This window comes from Microcaecilia unicolor, chromosome 3 (genome assembly GCF_901765095.1).
Source record: "Microcaecilia unicolor chromosome 3, aMicUni1.1, whole genome shotgun sequence".
NCBI lineage: Eukaryota > Metazoa > Chordata > Amphibia > Gymnophiona > Siphonopidae > Microcaecilia > Microcaecilia unicolor.
Window position 1 is genome coordinate 374,413,173 of NC_044033.1, and position 23,904 is coordinate 374,437,076.

The 23,904-nt window shown below is 48.6% G+C and overlaps 1 protein-coding gene across 1 annotated transcript in view; it reads right to left on the reverse strand.

Annotated features, from left to right (window-relative positions):
• Positions 1-23,904, reverse strand: part of CAD (carbamoyl-phosphate synthetase 2, aspartate transcarbamylase, and dihydroorotase) — a 448,399-nt gene that overhangs the window by 59,579 nt on the left and 364,916 nt on the right. The window contains exons 33-35 of the mRNA XM_030198598.1: positions 16,243-16,383; positions 13,411-13,506; positions 2,940-3,081 (exon numbers count right to left, since the gene is read on the reverse strand). Of these exons, the coding sequence (XP_030054458.1) occupies positions 2,940-3,081; positions 13,411-13,506; positions 16,243-16,383 (379 nt within the window). The remainder of the gene's footprint in view (positions 1-2,939; positions 3,082-13,410; positions 13,507-16,242; positions 16,384-23,904) is intronic.

Below are 23,904 nucleotides of genomic sequence, written 5' to 3' on the forward strand. Positions count from 1 at the left end.
GCGCCGGCACAGCCTGGCGCATCAGCCCTACCAGGATCCCCGGAAGGATGGCTCTGAGGCACTCGTCCAGGCCCGCTGCCGGGAAAGGCGGTGGGGCCGGTAGGGGTGTCGGTGCCAGAAGCTGATGGGGGCCAGGAGACGGCACCGAGGTGCCGGAACCCTGACGCGTCGGTACCTCCACAACCGACGGGGACCTCTCCTCTCGGCGATGACGCTTCGGTGTCGCCTCCTCTCCGATGTCCGGATGCACCGAGGGCGACCGGTGACGACGCTTCTTGTCCTTCTTTCGATGCGCGTCACCGGCGCCGGGAGGTATGGAGGAGGAGGAGGACGATCCCCCTCGGTCTCGAGGAGCCGGGTCATACAGGGTTCGGTCCCGTGGACCACGGGCTGAGGGAGTGACCGGGGCCGACTGCCCACGCGGCCGCTCACCTCCACCCTCGCTGGCGGACCGGCGGGACCTGTTCTCCTGGGGTCGATGCCATCGGTGCCGATGTCTCGGGCATCGATACCGGTACCGAAGGACCGGGCGTCGATACCGATGCCGTCGAGGTCGACGTCGAGGGGCCGGCGCAAGTTCCAAAAAGACGGTCCCGCAGAACTTGCCTCGCAACTTGAGTCCGTTTCCGGAGACCGAGACACAGGGAACACGACTTGATATTGTGCTCCGGCCCGAGGCACTGGAGGCACCAAGCGTGGGTGTCGGTCTGCGAGATCGGCCGGCCGCAGCAACCACACTTTTTAAATCCACTCGGGACCTTCGAGGACATCGACGGAAAAATCGCGTCGGCGAAGTCAAAGTCGTCAATGGTGGCGAAAATCACACCTCGAAAAAGGAAACGACCGTGCGGCCACTAGGCCGCAACACGGCGTCCCCGCTGGAAGCGAGGGAAAAAGGGAGCGCGTGCTCCACACGCACAGGTTTTTTTTTTTAATGAAAAAGAAAAAGGAAACCGGCGGTAACAAAAACTAAATAGAAAAAATAACGATCCGCGTAAACGCGATCGACTTTCCGGCGGCTGAAAGCAGAGAGAGCGGCAAAGCACGACTCTCTCCAGACGCGGAAAAAAAGGAACTGGCGGGAGCGGTCGCGCACGGGCGGGAAGACGGCCGCGCATGCGCGGTGGGCGTGCCCTGCGTGCCGACCGTCCCGCGAAGCCTTTTCCGGTTGGTGGGGGCTGCCGCGGACGTCACCCAGTCGTGAGAACAAGCAGCCTGCTTGTCCTCGGAGAACATAGGCTTAAGCCCCAGGCAGCAGAGATGGAAGCAAAACAGAAAAAGTACAATATTACTTTAAGCCTTTCTGATCTAAGCAGAGCTTGGTAGACATGATAGCTATCACATTCACATCAACCTAACAGAGCACTGATGGGAAAAATTGATTCAAATGCAGTCTTGAAAAATAAGGAAAATTGGTATTTGGTGCTATCCTGTAAAGCTTCCAGATATGAAGTTTCATACAATTTTTAAAAAACTTGATTTAAATCCACCAATCTTGCCCATCTTTACAGTAAAAGCATTGGTTGCATGTTAATGCACATTTAACAGGTTAAATCCAATAGCCAAGAACAGCCCAAAATCTCGGGATGATTATAGTGACCAAAATAACTGCTGTAGAATGAAAATTGCTAAAGCAAGACATTTAGCATATTAAACTATATAGCTTGTAACAGTATGAAACTATTAGTGCTAAGATGCGTATGCAAAAATCACAGTAACAAATCCAGTGCAAGTGGCAGGCCACAAATTAAAATGATTTTTACAGCAAACAGATGGGCTATTAAAAGCTCTTTCCACCCCCCACCCCCCCACGAAAGCAAAAGTACATGGGAGCAAAGGAAAGGGTGCTTTTTCCCAATTTCCCTGTCTTCCAAGGTTCAAAGGGACTAAACTGCTCCAAGAAATGATTAATAAATATGGCATCATTTGAGCCTCATGAAATTTCTTCAGCAGTGTCACAATGAATGCTGATGCTGGAAAGGCAATGCTTTATGTTATTTATTGAATATGTCCCACTCCATCCTGCAAAAAGTAGTGTCACAAGCACTGCAGGGAAAAACTAAGCATTAGTGTATGTGCAAAACCACATACAACAGCACTGCAAAGACAGTATTTATTTTTTATCCATACCATATTTGACTAATGCAAAAAAAATTTATAAAGGGACATTATCTATCATCATATCGTGATTTGGCCACAAGTCCAGCTCACACACAATATGATAGTATCGTTTCAAGGTAATATTGTCATGGGTTCCCTCCACTCAGCATTTTCGAAAACACCTTTAATTTAATACTTCAGCTCAATCAGCTTTTAATTGGATTCTATCAGTGTAAAAATCACAATATACTGAAAGGGCAGATCTACTTGTCAGCAAATCTTTTCCTCTCCCTTTCCAGCCCCTCATCATTCATTAACACGCTTCATTTCACAAATTGCTCCTTAAAAGGTATTACCAGTCATCTTGGGGCCCCTTGAGGTCATGACTGCATATTTTCTGAAGGCTGCAGATAACATGAGAGAGGTTAGTTTGCTTAAACTGTATAAGCTTGCCACATTCATAGTACAAAGTGGCAGAAAGAGTTTATGATGAGCCTCATGTGGCTCTACATCCAGATTTTTCCAATATGACCAGCCCACAATCCAGGGGAAAACTCCATCTACAGCAGGAGCTGTTAACAATAAGACACTACCTGTCTGTCACTAAAATAGCCTTTTAAGTAAAGGCCTCTGCCCACAGACTTTCTGAAGATGAGACCCCTACTATTCCTCAGGAAGCAAGTGGGGATTTCTTTCACTCAACGTTGTCTACCTAATCTCTCCAGCAAAGAGTTCATGCTTTACTGTGAATCTTCTCTTTCTACCTCTTTGCCCAAGTAGTACTGGACTTTGCTATCAGTGCTTTAAAAAAAAAATTCCTATTCAGCAGTTTAGCTTACCTGGAAGGCCTGGATCAGAAGCACGGTGGATTCGTGGAGGTAGGTGAAAGCGTCCGTCCCCAGTGGGCCCACTTCTTCGGGGACTTGGAGCTCGGCTGCGGATTATCTCATTCTGTGCAGCATGACGATGACGTTCTGGCGTCTGCAACAGTAACCACAGCTGAGCTCTTGCAAACCAACACAGTGAAACCAGATGCAATAGATCAGATGATACCAAATTTTGTTTCCATTTTTAAACACTAAAGCAGAATTTGAAAACCAAAGAAAAAAGTCACAAGAAAAATTTTGAGTGGGATATTGAACCTTTAAAAGAACATTTAGTTCTGAAACTCATTTCAAGAGATGCCTTCAGGGGACAATTTTCGATAGCCTATGTTTTATGTACACTACATCAGTTTACATAAATTGTCCTAGTTCCTAAAAGGGAAATAGCATGACCATTTCCCTTTGAAAATCAGCAGGTGCAAGACTTATGCACTGAAGGTGTATCTACTATAAATGTGGGTGACAAAACAGTGTGCCCTCCTCCCACAAATATATACAAAAGTGAAAGTGAAGTTACTCACCTTTAGCAGATATTCTCAGAGGACAGCAGACACATTCGCACGTATGGGTGACATCATCCGACAGGTGCCCTGCGTGGAGAACGTCCCAGCTTCTAGAAGCCTTTTGGAAGGCTGAACTGCACATGTATGTGTACCTTCCCACCTACGGCCACCGCGCGGGACCAGATAGTCTAATATAAAAGCAAATATGAATACAACTCCTAGGGGAAGTGAGTGGGTAAGTGAGAATGTGTGTCCTGCTGTCCTTGGAAAAAGCGAATGCTACATACCTGTAGAAGGTATTCTCCGAGGACAGCAGGCTGATTGTTCTCACTGATGGGTGACGTCCACGGCAGCCCCTCCAATCGGAAACTTCACTAGCAAAGTCCTTTGCTAGCCCTCGCGCGCCCGCGCGCACCGCGCATGCGCGGCCGTCTTCCCGCCCGAAACCGGCTCGAGCCGGCCAGTCCAGTATGTAGCAAGACAATACACTTCAAGGGAAGACACAACTCCAAAGGGGAGGCGGGCGGGTTTGTGAGAACAATCAGCCTGCTGTCCTCGGAGAATACCTTCTACAGGTATGTAGCATTCGCTTTCTCCGAGGACAAGCAGGCTGCTTGTTCTCACTGATGGGGTATCCCTAGCCCCCAGGCTCACTCAAAACAACAACATTGGTCAATTGGGCCTCGCAACGGCGAGGACATAACTGAGATTGACCTAAAAAATTTACCAACTAACTGAGAGTGTAGCCTGGAACAGAACAAACAGGGCCCTCGGGGGGTGGAGTTGGATCCTAAAGCCCAAACAGGTTCTGAAGAACTGACTGCCCGAACCGACTGTCACGTCGGGTATCCTGCTGGAGGCAGTAATGTGATGTGAATGTGTGGACAGATGACCACGTCGCAGCTTTGCAAATTTCCTCCATGGTGGCTGACTTCAAGTGGGCTACCGACGCTGCCATGGCTCTAACATTATGAGCCGTGACATGACCCTCAAGAGCCAGCCCAGCCTGGGCGTAAGTGAAGGAAATGCAATCTGCTAGCCAATTGGATATGGTGCGTTTCCCTACAGCCACTCCCCTCTTGTTGGGATCAAAAGAAACAAACAATTGGGCGGACTGTCTGTGGGGCTGTGTCCGCTCCAGATAGAAGGCCAATGCTCTCTTGCAGTCCAATGTGTGCAGCTGACGTTCAGCAGGGCAGGAATGAGGACGGGGAAAGAATGTTGGCAAGACAATTGACTGGTTCAGATGGAACTCCGACACAACCTTTGGCAGAAACTTAGGGTGAGTGCGGAGGACTACTCTGTTGTGATGAAATTTGGTGTAAGGGGCCTGGGCTACCAGGGCCTGAAGCTCACTGACTCTACGAGCCGAGGTAACTGCCACCAAGAAAATGACCTTCCAGGTCAAGTACTTCGGATGGCAGGAATTCAGTGGCTCGAAAGGAGGTTTCATCAGCTGGGTGAGAACGACATTGAGATCCCATGACACTGTAGGAGGCTTGACAGGGGGCTTTGACAAAAGCAAACCTCTCATGAAGCGAACAACTAAAGGCTGTCCTGAGATCGGCTTACCTTCCACTTGGTAATGGTATGCACTGATTGCACTAAGGTGAACCCTTACGGAGTTGGTCTTCAGACCAGACTCAGACAAGTGGAGAAGGTATTCAAGCAGGGTCTGTGTAGGACAAGAGCGAGGATCTAGGGCCTTGCTGTCACACCAGACGGCAAACCTCCTCCAATGAAAGAAGTAACTTCTCTTAGTGGAGTCTTTCCTGGAAGCAAGCAAGATGCGGGAGACACCCTCTGGCAGACCCAAAGAGGCAAAGTCTACGCCCTCAACATCCAGGCCGTGAGAGCCAGGGACTGGAGGTTGGGATGCAGCAGAGCCCCTTCGTCCTGCGTGATGAGGGTCGGAAAACACTCCAATCTCCACGGTTCTTCGGAGGATAACTCCAGAAGAAGAGGGAACCAGATCTGACGCGGCCAAAAGGGAGCAATCAGAATCATGGTGCCTCGGTCTTGCTTGAGTTTCAACAAAGTCTTCCCCACCAGAGGAATGGGAGGATAAGCATACAGCAGACCTTCCCCCCAATCCAGGAGGAAGGCATCCGACGCCAGTCTGCCGTGGGCCTGAAGCCTGGAACAGAACTGAGGGACCTTGTGGTTCACTTGAGATGCGAAGAGATCCACCAGGGGGGTGCCCCACGCCTGGAAGATCTGTCGCACCACACGGGAATTGAGCGACCACTCGTGAGGTTGCATAATCCTGCTCAACCTGTCGGCCAGACTGTTGTTTACGCCTGCCAGATATGTGGCTTGGAGCACCATGCCTTGACGGCGAGCCCAGAGCCACATGCTGACGGCTTCCTGACACAGGGGGCGAGATCCGGTGCCCCCCTGCTTGTTGACATAGTACATGGCAACCTGATTGTCTGTCTGAATTTGGATAATTTGGTGGGACAGCCGATCTCTGAAAGCCTTCAGAGCGTTCCAGATCGCTCGCAACTCCAGAAGATTGATCTGTAGATCGCTTTCTTGGAGGGACCACCTTCCTTGGGTGTGAAGCCCATCGACATGAGCTCCCCATCCCAGGAGAGACGCATCCGTGGTCAGCACTTTTTGGGGCTGAGGAATTTGGAAGGGACGTCCCAGAGTCAAATTGGAGCAAATCGTCCACCAATACAGGGATTCGAGAAAACTCGTGGACAGGTGGATCACGTCCTCTAGACCCCCGGCGGCCTGATACCACTGGGAGGCTAGGGTCCATTGAGCAGATCTCATGTGAAGGCGGGCCATGGGAGTCACATGAACTGTGGAAGCCATGTGGCCCAGCAATCTCAACATCTGCCGAGCTGTGATCTGCTGGGACGCTCGCACCCGCGAGACGAGGGACAACAAGTTGTTGGCCCTCGCCTCTGGGAGATAGGCGCGAGCCGTCCGAGAATCCAGCAGGGCTCCGATGAATTCGAGTTTCTGCACTGGGAGAAGATGGGACTTTGGGTAATTTATCACAAACCCCAGTAGCTCCAGGAGGCGAATAGTCATCTGCATGGACTGCAGGGCTCCTGCCTCGGATGTGTTCTTCACCAGCCAATCGTCGAGATATGGGAACACGTGCACCCCCAGCCTGCGAAGCGCCGCTGCTACCACAGCTAGGCACTTTGTGAACACCCTGGGCGCAGAGGCGAGCCCAAAGGGTAGCACACAGTACTGGAAGTGGCGTGCGCCCAGCTGAAATCGCAGATACTGTCTGTGAGCTGGCAGTATCGGGATGTGTGTGTAGGCATCCTTCAAGTCCAGAGAGCATAGCCAATCGTTTTGCTGAATCATGGGGAGAAGGGTGCCCAGGGAAAGCATCCTGAACTTTTCTTTTACGAGATATTTGTTCAGGGCCCTTAGGTCTAGGATGGGACGCATCCCCCCTGTTTTCTTTTCCACAAGGAAGTACCTGGAATAGAACCCCAGCCCTTCTTGCCCGGATGGCACGGGCTCGACCGCATTGGCGCTGAGAAGGGCGGAGAGTTCCTCTGCAAGTACCTGCTTGTGCTGGAAGCTGTAGGACTGAGCTCCCGGTGGACAATTTGGAGGTTGAGAGGCCAAATTGAGGGTGTATCCTTGCCGGACTATTTGGAGAACCCACTGATCGGAGGTTATAAGAGGCCACCTTTGGTGAAAAGCTTTCAACCTCCCTCCGACAGGCAGGTCGCCCGGCACTGACACTTGGATGTCGGCTATGCTCTGCTGGAGCCAGTCAAAAGCTCGCCCCTTGCTTTTGCTGGGGAGCCGCGGGGCCTTGCTGATTCGCACGCTGCTGACGAGAGCGAGCGCGCTGGGGCTTAGCCTGGGCCGCAGGCTGTCGGGAAGGAGGATTGTACCTACGCTTGCCAGAAGTATAGGGAACAGTCTTCCTTCCCCCGAAAAATCGTCTACCTGTAGAGGTAGAAGCTGAAGGCTGCCGGCGGGCGAACTTGTCGAATGCGGTGTCCCGCTGGTGGAGAGACTCTACCACCTGCTCGACTTTTTCGCCAAAAATGTTATCCGCACGGCAAGGCAAGTCCGTAATCCGCTGCTGGATTCTATTCTCCAGGTCGGCGGCACGCAGCCATGAGAGCCTGCGCATCACCACACCTTGAGCAGCGGCCCTGGACGCAACATCAAAAGTGTCATAAACTCCTCTGGCCAGGAATTTTCTGCACGCCTTCAGCTGCCTGACCACCTCCTGAAAAGGCTTGGCTTGCTCAGGGGGAAGAGCATCAACCAAGCCCGCCAACTGCCGCACATTATTCCGCATGTGTATGCTCGTGTAGAGCTGGTAAGACTGGATCTTGGACACGAGCATAGAGGAATGGTAGGCCTTCCTCCCAAAGGAGTCTAAGGTTCTAGCGTCCTTGCCCGGGGGCGCCGAAGCATGTTCCCTAGAACTCTTAGCCTTCTTTAGGGCCAAATCCACAACTCCAGAGTCATGAGGCAACTGAGTGCGCATCAGCTCTGGGTCCCCATGGATCCGGTACTGGGACTCGATCTTCTTGGGAATGTGGGGATTAGTTAATGGTTTGGTCCAGTTCGCAAGCAATGTCTTCTTCAGGACATGGTGCAAGGGAACAGTGGACGCTTCCTTAGGTGGAGAAGGATAGTCCAGGAGCTCAAACATTTCAGCCCTGGGCTCGTCCTCCACAACCACCGGGAAGGGGATGGCCGTAGACATCTCCCGGACAAAGGAGGCAAAAGACAGACTCTCGGGAGGAGAAAGCTGTCTCTCAGGAGAGGGAGTGGGATCAGACGGAAGACCCCCAGACTCCTCGTCAGAGAAATATCTGGGATCTTCCTCTTCCTCCCACGAGGCCTCACCCTCGGTGTCAGACACAAGTTCACGGACCTGTGTCTGCAACCTCGCCCTGCTCGACTCCGTGGAACCCCGTCCACGATGGGGGCGTCGAGAGGTAGACTCCCTCGCCCGCATCGGCGAAGCTCCCTCCGCCGACGTAGTCGGGGAGCCTTCCTGGGAGGTGGCCGCGGTCGGTACCCGCACGCGGTACCGACGTCGGGGACCTCAACCTGGGCGATGGGCCAGCCGGCGCCACGCTCGACGGTACCGGTGGCGCAAGCACCGCCGGTACCGGAGGGGTAGGGCGCAACAGCTCTCCCAGAATCTCTGGGAGAACGGCCCGGAGGCTCTCGTTTAGAGCGGCTGCAGAGAAAGGCTGAGAGGTCGATGCAGGCGTAGACGTCAGTACCTGTTCCGGGCGTGGAGGCTGTTCCGGGCTGTCCAGAGCGGAGCGCATCGACACCTCCTGAACAGAGGGTGAGCGGTCCTCTCGGTGCCGATGCCTGCTGGGTGCCGAATCCCTCGGCGACCCAGAGCTCTCGGTGCCGACACGGGGAGGAGACCGGTGTCGATGCTTCTTCGATTTCTTCCGAAGCATGTCACCGGAGCTCCCCGGCACCGACGAGGAGGACGTCGAATCCACCCGTCGCTTCCTCGGGGCCGAGACTGAAGAAGGTCGATCTCGGGGGGGCTGTACCGCAGGAGCCCTCAGGGTAGGCGGAGACCCACCCGAGGGCTCACCGCCACCAGCAGGGGAATGGACAGCCCTCACCTGCACTCCACCCGATGCACCACCGTCCGACGACATCAGCAGACGAGGTCCTGGTACCACCGACGTCGATGCAGCTATCCGATGTCTCGGCGCCGATGCAGAGGCCCGATGCCTCGATGCACTCGATGCAGGGGCGGCCGAGGAAGATGGTCTGGACGCTGACGACGTCGATGCACTCGAAGATCCCGGTGCCGATGCCGACGAAGAGCCCGAGAACAACACGTTCCACTGGGCTAGTCTCGCTACCTGAGTCCGCCTTTGAAGCAGGGAACACAGACTGCAGTTCTGAGGGCGGTGCTCGGCCCCCAGACACTGAAGACACGACGAGTGTCGATCAGTGAGCGAGATAACCCGGGCGCACTGGGTGCACTTCTTGAAGCCGCTGGAAGGCTTCGATGTCATGGGCGGAAAAATCACGCCGGCGAAATCAAAAGCCGAAATGGCGAAATTTGAAGCACCAAATTTAGAGGGAGAAAAAATCTCGACCGAGGCCGAAAAGAGGCCTACCCCGACGACGAAAGAAAACTTACCGGGGCAAAAAAGCTGGAAGTACGGGGAGGATTTACACGAAACCCGGCGGGGGGTTTCCGGAGCACTTCCCGACTAGGACAAAGCTTTCCCGAAGGAAAAAAACACGTTCAAACAAATTGGACGCGCGAGGTCGACTTTCCGGGGCTCGACACGGCGAAAACACGACCGTACCGAGTGCGGACAAAAGAAGACTGGCCGGCTCGAGCCGGTTTCGGGCGGGAAGACGGCCGCGCATGCGCGGTGCGCGCGGGCGCGCGAGGGCTAGCAAAGGACTTTGCTAGTGAAGTTTCCGATTGGAGGGGCTGCCGTGGACGTCACCCATCAGTGAGAACAAGCAGCCTGCTTGTCCTCGGAGAACAACTGCTACTGATGAGCAACTTTGCTTTCTCCAAGGACGAGTAAGACACAATCTCATATGTAGGAATCCCTAGCTACCAGGCTGTTTAAAACAAAAAAGGGGAGAATAAGGCCTACAAAAGAAAAATTGTGCGTAGGGGAGGTAGCAATGGATTCTATACCCCAAATAAATAGGACTGATTGATCAAACTGGCAGTTGCATGGGGAGTCTTGTGGAAAAAAAAATATATATATATTTTTAAATCATTTAACAAATGATTATTAAAATTGTGTTTACAGTTCAACAATTACAATTTTAAACATTGTGTTATCTTTATAGTCACAAACAACATGCATTCAAAAACTACAGTTTTAAAGGGAATCCCTCCACCCACCCACCACTCTTTTAAAACAAAATAAATCAGTAGGAAATCTGTGCATGGTGATGTTTTGTGATGTCCCTTGTCTGAGGGTGGATGGTTGACAAGCATACCCTCAAATCCTCCCTCCAGTATTTGAAGCAGTGATCTATTCTTACTCATTGTGTTCATAGCAGAGAAACCAGCCTCACACGATAAGACGACGACACATTTACTCCTCTACTTGGAAAACAAACATCTTAAATTGGGTCAGGTTTATTTATGATATACTTTTCATATGGACTTCATCAGAACAGCGGTTAAAAGAACTTGCAATATGAATTAACACTTTAGATGAACATCTGCAATTTACAATGACATAGTGGTAATAAGGTATCATTTTTGAACATTATGGTATTAAAAGATCATTTAACTACAATGGTTTATCGCAAGCCAACTGATAGGAACAGCCTATTACAATATTCTAGTTGTCATCCACATCAATTTAAAAAAAAAAAAAAGGCTGTTTCTTATTGGGAAGTTCCTCTGTATTACTGAGCGAACAATTTCTGGCTAAAGGTATCCTTGGAAAGTAGTTCGCCAGGCTTATCGCCTGGCCACATTTGCTAATCCAGAATTATTGCGGCAATATACTCATAGGGAACCACAGGAAAAACAAGTATGTGTGTTAACTCACTCAGATAAGTCAGCTGCCATTGCCCGTAGCATTTATAAACGCTGGCATATTCTTCAATTACCAAATTACAAAAAACCAGGAAGAACAAATCCAACAAACCAAGTTAAACCATAAACTCACTATAATAAACTTGGGTTCAAAATAATTTATCTTTTTTTATATATGCACTATAATAAACTTGGGTTCAAAATAATTTATCTTTTTTTATATATGCACTATAATAAACTTGGGTTCAAAATAATTTTTTCTTATATGTGCACTATAATAAACTTGGGTTCAAAATAATTTATCTTTTTTTATATATTCTTCAATTACACCAGGTTTTTGACCCCAGTCCATCCATGCATTGCATTTTCCTGGGGCAAGAACTTAGCAAATCATCTAGTCTCTTTAAACTTTGTGTTAACAAATAGAAAGCACAAACAAGAGTGGTACAGGTCATAAACCATGTGGACACTGTAAAGCATGTCCACTGCCCTTAACTTGTAAAATTTGGAAACACTTAAAAAAAGATCACCTTAAAGCATCCACCGATTGTGCATCAGGGAGTTATTTATGTCATTGTTTGTCCGTGCCCAAAAATATATGTGGGACGTACAATCAGAGCTAAAAGACAGAGACTCAATGAACATTGAGGCAGATTGAAAAATAAAGTTCTTACAGCCCCTTTGGTTGGCTATAGCATTGAGTTTGGCCACAACTATATGGACATGCAGTGGTTCGTTATAGAACAAATTTCTCCATTTTTTCATGGGGATTGGGAGGCTTATTTAGCTCTTCGGGAACAATATTGGATTTCTGAATTGAACTCTGTTGCCCCTTCTGGTCTAAACAACTATACTGAATGGAATGCTACTATCTGACAGGTCTGTGGAATAAATGTGACGTCATGATGTTGTCAACAGAAGTTTGTTCTTTTTAAAGGATCTTCTTGTCATGCTGTATTATATCAAACGAAGGAATCATCGATAATGCAGCACTGGCATCCCAGAGAAAGATATTTTGAAACAGGGATTCCTGTTGAATGTTTAGGAACAGACGGTGAAAGAGCAAGGAAATACAAGTTTAAGTTAAGTTTTGCTCCTGTTTCTTTCTTTTTGATATTCTGGTGCTTGAGCATTTTTGAAAAATATTTTGGAAAGTTATTGATATATTTTTGGCTGTACCGTAGTTTATAGAGTTCCTTAGGGGAGGGTGTATATGGATTTTCATTAAAGTTTTTCACAATCAGTTTTTGAATTTTGCATTTATGTATAAGAAATAAAATTTAAAAAGGGTCACGAAGTAAGGAGTACTGATGATGTATAGAGCTCGGTAGTGAGCCATTGTTACGTATAGATCACTGAAAATTTAGCTCGGCTGTGGTAACAGCCTATACTGAATTCTCCTCGTCTCCTTTTTTTCTATCTAATTTGCTTTATTAGTTTTTCTATGAGTGTGCAGTTCTTTTTGGATCTCCCTATACATCCCATAAATTGGAATTGACTATCATTCATTTTTACATTTTAGAGTCTCTCTCCCTTGGGATTTCATAGTTGGTAGGGAAGTTCTTTGCAGCAGGTTTCGCTGGATGATGTCACCTATATGTGAGATTGTGTCCTGCTTGTCCTTGGAGAATAATAGATTCACCTGTAAGCAACAAGGATATGTGAGAAGGGATTCATGTTAAGATTCATTAAAGCATGACCAGGTTTCCTGCACTTGAGTCCTGACTACTACTCCTGAGGCAGCTCCAGTTTCCCCAAGTGGTTCCTGATTCCTCATCCTCTGCTTCTTCTGCTATTGCATTGGTTCTGTTCCTTTACCAGGCTCTCACTTCAGTCAAGACTGGTGTGGAATAGAAACTCCTAACTTCATTGCTAACAAAACAAGCTACCAGGGGAGACGTGCTCACCCTACACAGAGCAAAATGCAAAATTTCCAGACTTGAGTCTGAAAATATACTTTTTTTTTTTTCAATTTTCAAACTGCTGTTATAATGTTATAGATTTTTCATAGATTTTGAGTATTTTAAGAAATTTTAATATTCCTTTGGATCCTAGTTCTGAGATATTTAAAAAAGTGATCATGTGATTTTTATGCCTTGGCAGCTTGCTCTTTGGAGCAAATTGTACAAGCTGCAACTGACAAGGTAAGAAATGTTTTGGATCTTGTTTTCTTATTCTCATTGTTATATATCAGTAATCTGTAGTAGGAGTGTCATGGTCCACACTGATGCTCCTTTCCACGCTTAGGCAAACAAAAAACAACAAAATCAGAAATGCCTCAAGTTTACAAAATAACTGCATCCAAGCAAGCCCTATTTCCACACCTTATAGTATGTAATGATTTTAGGAATGTTTCAGAGGACATTTCCCTACAGAAAACATGGATCTTGCACAGAATTCAAGAAGGGACACTTACTTTGAGGATTTCGTTCACTGGAGCTGGGTGGGGTACAGATGCCATTCCAGTTGGCCACTTCCTGACATCCTGGCCATAACCTGGGGGTACCAACACCTGCAGTTGAGAGTAAAAGGGAAGGGAACTGACACACACACACAAGTGAAGTATGCAACCAATCAATTTATCACCTGATCTAGAAATTCCATGTTTGCATTACACTGTGAGTACAAGTATAAATTTATGCATATGGAAAACAGATAAAAAAGATAATTTAACAGGCAAGATGGCTAAAATGTGCAAATCTGAGATTCTGGAATACTATGAACAATGGTAGAGGGTGATTTTGCAGCTGGTAAGTCATCCAACATCCTTTATGTTCATTGCACCCAACATATGAGCTGCTGCTAGTATTCAAAGGTTCTCCTCACCCACAGAGTAACCTCCTTGTTTCCACAGCCACTCAGGAACTCCTGATTCCCCCTTGCTAGATGACTTAGGCTACTGCTGTCTCATTAACTCATAAGTATAAAACTGCTGTTCCCCTACATTCTGGGGAAATTGAATATTAGGGCTATCTGACTGGATCTGGTTTCCAATCTGTTTATCGCCTGGCCTTCCTTCTTCACTGACCCATGAACCTGCATCCCCTGCCACGAACAACGGAGAGAAATTTCTGCTCACATTCTTGGCCAGATGCTCCCTGTTCAGGCACATCGAGGTTTCCACCAGAAATCTGCAGACTATCTGAACACCTGGAGGTTCAGGAGGTGAACTTCAAAATCCTGTGAGGTGGAAGATCACCTGGACAGCCCACATGCCTTAACGGCCCAGCCCCTGTATGCATCTCAAGGTCGAGGGGTTCTACAAGGAGAATCCAGACCTGAGCCATTAGCTTGTCAACCCTGTCAAGTTAGAACATTTTGCACTGCTATGTGAAGGCTAAGCTCCCAAACGTGCCAGATCTTGCCTTGTGGGCTAGGATGTCCCTGGTTCAATCCATCTAGCTGCAGAGCCTGAACGACCCAGGCCATCCCACACTCCTCTTCCACAGTTGACCTGGCCTAACCACTAAATCATCCAACTAGGAAGAATGATTCTACCATTTTCCCAAAGTGGACCAGCCAGACCCCATCACCTGGAAGAATATTCTAGGACTGTGACTACAGGGTAGCACTTGGAGTAGAAATGCATCTCCAACCCCAAAGAAGGGAGATCTCTGATGCTCTTCGGGGACCAGGATATGTAGCTGGGCCTTGCAGGACCCAAAGGAGAACTCCCCTTTTTTGAGTGCTCTGTCTGTTTAAAAGTGTGGCTCTTGCTGTCATGTGTTGAGACCCTTTCCAGGTGGAGTACCAGATGAAGCCTTCTTTTGTTCCTCACTTGTGCCCACTAAATAGTTTTGCATATTGGCCTCAGCGATTAGATTTTTCATAGATTGAGTATTTTAAGAAATTTTAATATCCCTTTGGATCCTAGTTCTGAGATGTTTAAAAAAAGTGATCATGTGATTTTTATGCCTTGGCAGCTTGCTCTTTGGAGCAAATTGTACAAGCTGCAACTGACAAAGTAGGAAATGTTTTGGATCTTGTTTTCTTATTCTCATTGTTGCAGAGAGCTCTGAATGACTTGCTGATATGTCCCTTCCCTGGGGTCCAACTATCTCCCCTCCCTCCCCTCACGTCCATCATCTCTCCATCTCTATTCCTTCCTTTCTCCCTCTGTTCCCTCCTGCCCTGTGCCCCCAGGTCCAACGTCTCTCCATCTGTTTTCCTTCTCTTAACCCCTTCCCTTCTGCCCCCAGATCCAACATGTTTCCATCTCCTTCCCCTCCACCCCCAGGTCCTTCCATCTCTCTTCTTTCCATTCCTCCCTGGGTATAACATCTCTTCCTATCTGTTTCCTCTTTCCCACTGACCCTGGGTCCAATATTTATCCATCTCTCTTCCTTCCCTTACTCCACCCCGTGTGTCTTAACATCTATTGCCATCCTCCTTCCCCTCTGCCCTCCTGGATCTGACATGTCTCAATCTCTCTTCCTTCCCTTCCTCCCTCCCTGCATGTAACATCTTTCCCTCTCTTTCCCCTCTGCCCTGGATCCGACATGTCGCCATCTCTCTTCCTTCCCTTCCTCCCTCCCTGCATGTAACATCTTTCCCTCTCTTTCCCCCACCCCATCCATTATTTCTCACTCTGCTTCCCCTCCACCCCTGGGTCTGGCACTACTTGTCTCTCTCAACTCCTCTCCTTCACTCCTGCCCGCAGCCCTGTATCCCCTCTAAAACATGAATTTCGATGGCAGAATGGCAGCGATCCCTTCTGCTGTCTGCTGCAGAGCTCACAGCCTGATCTCTACTGTACTGTTGCATCCTGTCCTTGCGAAGTAGGAAGTTGTGTCAGAAGACTGAGGGATGAGTACAGAGCAGGCTGCGAGCTCAACCGCAGATAGTTGAAGGGAGTCGCTGCCATTCTACCACAGAAATGCAGGATTTAAAGGGAAGAGGGTGTCAGACACAGGAGGAGATACTGGGCCGCGAGGGGGGGAGGAGTTCAGAGAGATGAGTAGCACCGGACCCGGAGAGGAAGCAGAATGAGAAATGGATACATGGGGCGGGAAGCACTGGGCCCCCCATCTGCTCTGGGCCCTTGGGCAGTGCCCAGTTGCCTGAATGGTCAGTCCGCCCCTGACAATAAGCATTCATTCCCCAGGTCTCAAACCTTATTCTGTGGAAACGCATGTGGAAACTCAACACCAGTCCCCTCTAACCATCTAAGGGTGTTTGAGAGAGGGTAGGAGGGAGGTCTGAATCCAAACTGGTGAAGCTTTGACACAATGTGAAAGAGGCAGCTTACCTGACCATCAATGTAGGCAACTTCCCCTCGCAAGATTACCCTTCTCATGGCTCCTTTCACCTTCATGCCCTCAAATGGAGTCCACTTGGATTTGGTGAACTGCATGTGACTTGGGATTATCCATTCCTGCTCCAGATCCACCTGCCCAAAATACAAACTCAAATCAAATCACACCATCACAATTATACAATCTGGACGGATGACAACCCTGGATTAAGACTTCTTTAAACTACTTGTGTTTGAAAACCATGTTCATGATAATCCAGAGGATGGCAAAACCTGTAAAAATATCACACACTTATGATCCTCCAGGGTATGCCCCACACTCCCCATACAAGCCAAACCATCTCGACTCCAACAATGCAATATAAGCAGCGTACATCATAACTTAAAGAACTCTTAGTGTAAAATATTCCCCATCAAATAAATTTATGGTTCCTTTTACATTACAAGAGTACGTTGTGCTTGATAATATTTTTTGTAAATTAACTACCACCAACATAAGTATGATAAATAGACAAAGGAGAAATTAGGTCTTACCTGCTAATTTTCTTTCCACTATTCCAAAACCTGTGGGATGCATAAAAGCAATCCCTAGAGTGGGTGCTATCCTGGTGCCACCGCCCTGAGGATCGAAGCCCCAAAACTGCAGTGCTGTACAAAGGTATGAATTGTCGAAGTTGCTGCCACTGAACACAGTAAGGTAGTCTCAAACCCAGGATGTCGCTGTATGGCTTGTAGAACGAGCCTGCACAGCCTAAGGAGACATTTTCAAGCTTATTTGCTCGCAGGGAAACAGGCTCTTCAGGTCGTGCGGGCTCATTCTACAAGGCGAACAGCAACATCCTGGGTTTGAGACCAACTCATCACCGGTACCCGCACTTGAACCAACTTGTGAGGAATACTGCCGACAAACGCCCTAGATGACAGACGAGAACATGATCCGGGCGGGTTCTGTGCTGGTCTAGAGGGACTAAAGGAAAGCAAATTACATAGTAACATAGTAGATAATGGCACAGAAAGGCCTGTATGGTCCATCAAGTCTGCCCAACAAGATAAACTCATTTCTTATGGTATGATGTGATATATTACATGTATACAAGATCTTGATTTGTCCTTGCCATTTTTAGGGTATAGACAGTAGAAGTCTGCCCGGTCTTAGAAGAGAAGACCTAATTCCTCCTTCCACAGCATCCCTCTAGACCGGCACAGATGGGAAGTACCAAAGCAGTGACCGTGGGACCCTCGAAGCCCTGCTTCCAAAATCTGAGCTCCAAACTCCCCACCCCGATGCACTTGCACATTCAACCTGTAAGGATGCACAAAGGAATGCAACAATGACCACACCACTGCCTTACAGATGACCAGCAGAGACACCAAGGAATGCTCTGCTCACTAAGCTGCCTGAGCCCAAGTAGAATGAGCTTTCAAAAATGTCAGGATCAGTCTGCTTTTAAGCAGGTAAGCGGACGTGACCACAACTGCCTCCTTGATCCACTGAGCGATTGTAGTTTTGGAAGCCGCTTCCTCCTTCCGATAGCCACCAATGAGCATAAAAAGACTATCAAAGCGACAAACTTCCTGAGTAATGCGTAGGTACTTATAGAGAACCTGACACACATCCAGAGAATGCAACCGTCATTGGTCTTCTAAACCAGCACCATCGCCCAGCATAGGCAGGGACACCAACTGACTGACATGAAACGCTAACACCACTTTAAGAAAGAAAAGAAGGTACCAATCGAAGAAACTCCATCTTGTCCCTATGGAACAATAGAAAAGGCTCCTGACAAGAAAGGGCCTGCAACTCCAAAATCCTGCAAGCCGAAGGCCAACAAGAACACTGCCTTTAAAGCCAAATCCTTTTTTTAAAATTATTTGCAAGAAGTCTTTATTGTCCATTGAAACAGCACAAGGAAACCATAAGACATTCCACAGTGAAAAAGAATGCAATGTTCTAGAACCAAAACAAGAACCACTAAAGCATCTTACATTTTACCACTCAAAGAGTTTCAACTTAAGATCAACTTCACAAAACTTCACATTTTATATTCAGTTTTTAATAGAACAAATATTCCCCCCCCCCCCCCCCGTGCCTCTAACCCACCTTCCTTCCCCCCCCACCCTCCAGGAGGACATCGCTGGGCACTACCACTCCTATCTGTCTCCTTACATACTTATTAAGCTAACAAAGCTTCTACAGGAATGTGTTTCCAAACAGAGTGCCATTTTCCCAGCTGTTGTTTATGTTCAGCCACTAGTCTCTCCATTTCACGCACATACCGCAACTTATTAAGCCATTTGGCTAATGGGGGAACCCCCTTCCTCCACCACTGCGAAGCTACAACCACCCTTGCTGTGCCAACCGCGTATTTAACCAGGGTCTGCTGACAAGACAAGAGGCCTGCAATCCTAGCAGAGAACAAGAACACCTCAGGAACCCATGGCACTGCACTCCCTAGCCAAGTCTGCAACCTAAAATGTACCGCCTTCCAAAATGCACAAATTTTGGCACAGCTCCACCATATATGCCCCATTGTACCTTTGTGACCACACCTTCTCCAGCACGTGACCGATGAGGTCAGAAAGATCCGCTGCAAGCGGGCAGGTGTAAGGTACCATCGATATAATACTTTCACAGCGTTCTCTTGCAGGGGAACATGAGTTGACACCCCCATCACTGTTTTTTCTATTCTCTCCCACTTGGATTCTCCCAAACTCACATCTAATTCCCGCTCCCATCTGTTCCTATGCGTTCCACGACAGGGCAACTGTTTACTTATGTTATGATATAAGGCACCTATCAGGCCCCGAGTCAAGCTTCTCGCATATCTCCTCCAGGTCTAGCTGCTTACGCTGCATCACTTCTCACACCGCCCGACTCTGGAGAAGAGATGCCAATTGACAACAGGTAAATTCACCTCCCTCCACCCCTGGATATCTATCCCGCAGTGCATTAAAAGGCAACAGAGAGTTAGCATCGAACATTTGGCCCCATGTTCGAACCCCTAACTCATGCCATCTAGTGAAAATCCCCTTTACGGTACCTGGTAAAAATAAAGGATTAAACACAATTGGAGTACATCGGGTCAATATACATTGTCTCTTAGGAAACAAACTGTCCCAATAACGAAGTGTTACAGCTATGGTGGGGCTAAAGCCAAATCCTTTTAAACAAAGGCTCGCAGGGCGCCGACACCAACACGGACAACACAAGATTAAGGTCCCAAGGAGGGACTGTTGGCCACATTGGCAGTCGAAGATGACACATCCCTCTAAAGAAACACCATGTCTTAATGTGCTGCCAGGAACTTACCATGGACCACGCCCTAGAAGCAAGACAAAGTCGTCACCTGCACCTTAAGCAAAGACAAGGCCAGACCTTTGTCCAGTCCTGCCTGAAAGAAATCTAGAACTTGAGGCAATGACGCGCAAAGGGGGGGGGGGGGGGGGGGCAAACCGCCAGCTATCACACCAATCCTCAAAGATAAGCCACACCTACACACACACGAGGGAAGTAGACGGCTTCCTAGACGGCAGAAGAACAGCAATAATCAAAAGGGGAATATTCTCTCTTCCTCAAACTCGCCCTCTCAAGAGCCAAGCCATAAGAGAATTGAGCAGGATCAGGCAGAAACACCAGACCCTGACATAGCAAGTTCTCCAACTGAGGCAACCAAAGTGGATTCCCCACCAGGAGACACACCCGATCGCTGTACCAGGGTCTGCACGGCCAATCCAGAGCTACCAGAACCATAAGGCCTTCGTGTTGCTCTATCCTTAGAATGACCCTGCCTATCAGCGGCCATAGAGGGAACACACAGAGGAGCCATGAGAACGGCCACTCATGGATCCCAGCAGCCAAGCATTCCATTCTGTCCCTCCTCCTAATGAAAAACCGAGGAACTTTGACATTGCCCAAAGTCACGATCAAGTCCATGATGGGAGTCCCCCACCTGCACACGATGAGGCGAAGGTTGCGGGACTCAAATTCCACTTTCCTGGATCGGGGATATTTCTGCTGAGGTAGTTTGCTTGGACGTTGTCCACGCCTGCAACATGTAACACTGACAGATTGGACAGGTGAAGCTCCGCCCAGGCGAGGAAAGCTGCCTCTTCTGCCATCTGTGGACTCTTCATACCACCCTGACGATGGACATAAGCAACTACCGTGCCCCTGTCTGACAGGACTTGTACCGCTTTTCTGCTGAGAAGGGCCTAGAATGACAGCAACACTAGGCGAATGGCCCTGGTCGCCAACACATTGATAGAAGAGTGAGCTTCATCTGGGGACCAAAGGCTCTGCACTATCCGACCTGGACATGGGCTCCTCAGTCCAAGAGACTGGCATTCATTGTCAGCATGACTCACTGTAGAGGGTTCAGACACACCAGCAGAGCCAGATTGTACCTCACAGACCCTGAAGGGAAAAACAGGTGTCCAACTCCTGCGACTGAGACGACCACCTGGTGAGAAGAGCAGACTGAAGTGGTCTCATGTGGCATCATCTCCAGTGTCGCTGCCGCCAATCCCTGAATCCCGAGCCTGGGAAACCCAAGAACGAAGGAGGGAATGAATCTGAGAGTGTACCTTCTGAATTCTCGCCGGAGGGAGGAAACTCTGCCTGTCTGAGTGTCGAACAGAACACCCAGATATTCCAACATCCGAGACAGCTCCAGATGACTTTTGGCTAGGTTGACTACCCAGCCCAATGAGTGCAGCACCTACACCACTCTGGAAGTGACCTGAACCCTCTTCTGGAATGACTTGGCCCAGATGAGCCAATTGTCAAGATAAGGGTGGCCCAAAATCCCCTCTTTCCAAAGGAATGCAACTGCCACCATCATCACTTTGGAAAAGGTACGAGGAGCTGTAGTGAGGCCAAAAGGGAGTGCACAGAACTAATAATGCCATCACCAAACAGCAACGTAAATGAGCTTCTGATGCGCCGGCCAAATAGGAATGTGAACATAAGCTCAGTCAAATCCAGAAACATAAGGAACTTCCCCGGCTGCACATCTACAATCACCGACCACAATGTCTCCATACAGAAGTGGAGGGCATGCGAAGTGCCCGATTAACACCCTTTGAGTCCAGAATCGCCAAAAAGAACCTTCCTTCTTGGGAACCACAAAGTAAATGGAATGCCTGAGACCCCTCTCGTCACCCGGAACTGGAGCCATTGCCACAGCTCTCAGATCAAGCAGTATTCGTAGAGTATCCCAGTCAACCTCCACCTTCCACCAGGCCCAACAAGGAGACTCCAGGAAGATGTCCGCCAAGGGACAGGTGAACTCCATGGCATAGTCCTTATGAAGCACCTTGAGCACCCACTGATCTGAGATAATCTGGGTTCACCTCCGATAGAACTGTTGCAACCTCATTTCCACTGGAACCGGAGATTGGACTACCACACACTTTCATTGGTAAGTATGCCCAGGAGCGGCATCCGTGACGACCCCCCCCCCCCCCGAAAGGACTAAGCCATCTGAAAATTTCGACACTGAGAACCACCACCTCAACCTGGTTTGTACTTCCAAGCTTCCCGACATTTACCTCTTCCAGAGGCTCCCCTATCATGCTGCCTAGGCCTGTCCTCTTGAAGCCTCGGAACCTTAGTCTCACCTAAGCTCTTCACCCACTTCTCTCCAGCGTGCCTTGAAAAGGAAGCTTAATGAGCTTGGACTTAGATACCAAATTCGAATACCATCCCCGCAAACACAACGAACGTCAAGCCACCACACTAAGTGCAGCGCTGCGTATGCCTTGTAGCGCTATAGAAATGCTAAATAGTAGCAGTAGTAGTAGTAGTAGTAGAGATATAAAAGAGATCAAAGAAAGAAGACCCCATCTTGACTTTGGCTGCTTCCTGATCCACGAGGACCCAATCATCTGCCTCTCATCCCCTCCAACCAGCGGAAACAAGTGCATTCAACCAAACTGCCATAAATAGCTGCTTGTACTGCCAGGGCCGCAACATCAAAACTCTGCTTCAAGAGAGCGTCCATGCGACGGCCCTGCATATCCTGCAGCACTGTGCCTCCATCCACCAGGACCATATTCTTTCTTACTCAGTGGCAAACCCATGGCATCCACCATTGGAGGATGCAAGGACTCCCTGTCATGCTCAAGGATAGGGTACAGATGGACCAGGTACCAGGCAACCCGAAACGGAGCTTCCAGGACCTTCCATTGCATGTAAATGATGTCCCGGATGTCCTGATGCATGGGTAAGGACCTGGAAGACTTCCGGATGCCCATTAAGTGAGGATCCACTGATTGTGGAGCCTCCTGAGAGGCCTCCTCAAATTTCAAAACGGACGAGACCTGAGAGATGAGTTCCTGGAAATCCCCCTGATGAAATATACGGACCACCAAGGAGTCCTGCCCCAATGGTAACTCCTCCATCCAACTGTCCTCCCCAACAACTTGCTCCGGGTCCAAATCATCCTCCTCCTCCCCCCCCAATCCTGATCTGCCTCAGACGGCGGGGAACCACAATTCAAGAACTCCTCTACACTCCCATCCACCCGCTTTTTGGAGGGCAGGGGAAGAGGAGGGAAATGGACCCCCTGGGACTGTACCCGAAGACCCTGCAGCAAATGGCCACCCTCTCCATGTAAGTAAAATGCCCTATACATGGCCAACACAAAGCCTGGTGGAAAACCCACCCCAGATCTTTGAGGAACCATCACAGATTCCAGAACAGGTAGAGCGGAAGACATGGGCACCAACCATGAGGGCTTGTCAGGAGCAGATGATGCCTATAAGATGGCGGTGGTTCCTGCCAAAATCGGAACTGCCGCTCCTAACATGGCTACTGCTGCGGCACAAGAAGGACCCACCCGACCCCAGTACAGCCACTGCCACGCTTTCCTTATCATTTTACTATACTCTCAATTCTTGCCAAAGCAAATCAAAACACGTTACATTGGGTAATCAATTAAAAAAAAAAAATATATATATATATATATATAAATCCTAAAAGAACTCCACTCAAATATAGGCAAGAAAACACAACATTCATACAAGGGGCACATCACCTAACATTTATTCATTAATCTTCATATAATCAAGAGTACATTGTCTAATTTAAAAAAAAAAAAACAACTTTCAGCAAGTTGCAAGTTATCAATTCAGAAATGAAAGGAGAAAAATATTGTTGCATCAGTCTATGTTGAATGCAAGCCAAAAAAACTGAGTTTTTAGAAAAGCCCGGCAGGAAGGGTATGAATTTTTTCCAAACGAATTTGCTGTTGTAGTGAATTCTACAAAGCGGGGGCATGAAAATAGAAGGTAAAATTATGTATCATACCTGATAATTTTCTTTCCCTTAATCATAGCCGATCAATCCATAGACTGGTGGGTTGTGTCCATCTACCAGCAGGTGGAGATAGAGAGCAATCTTTTGCCTCCCTATATGTGGTCATGTTCTGCAGGAAATTCCCCAGTATGTCGATATCAAAGCTCCATCCGCAGGACTCAGCACTTAGAGAATTACACCCACAAAGGGACACTCTGCCCAGCTCACCATCGCCGAAGCGGGGGAGGGGAAATATTCCAGCACACCATCGCCGGGGCGGTGGGCGGGAAACCATACCCGCCGACGCGGGGGGAACTGGCTTATCCTGCTACCGCAACCGCGGGAGGAGCTGGCTTACC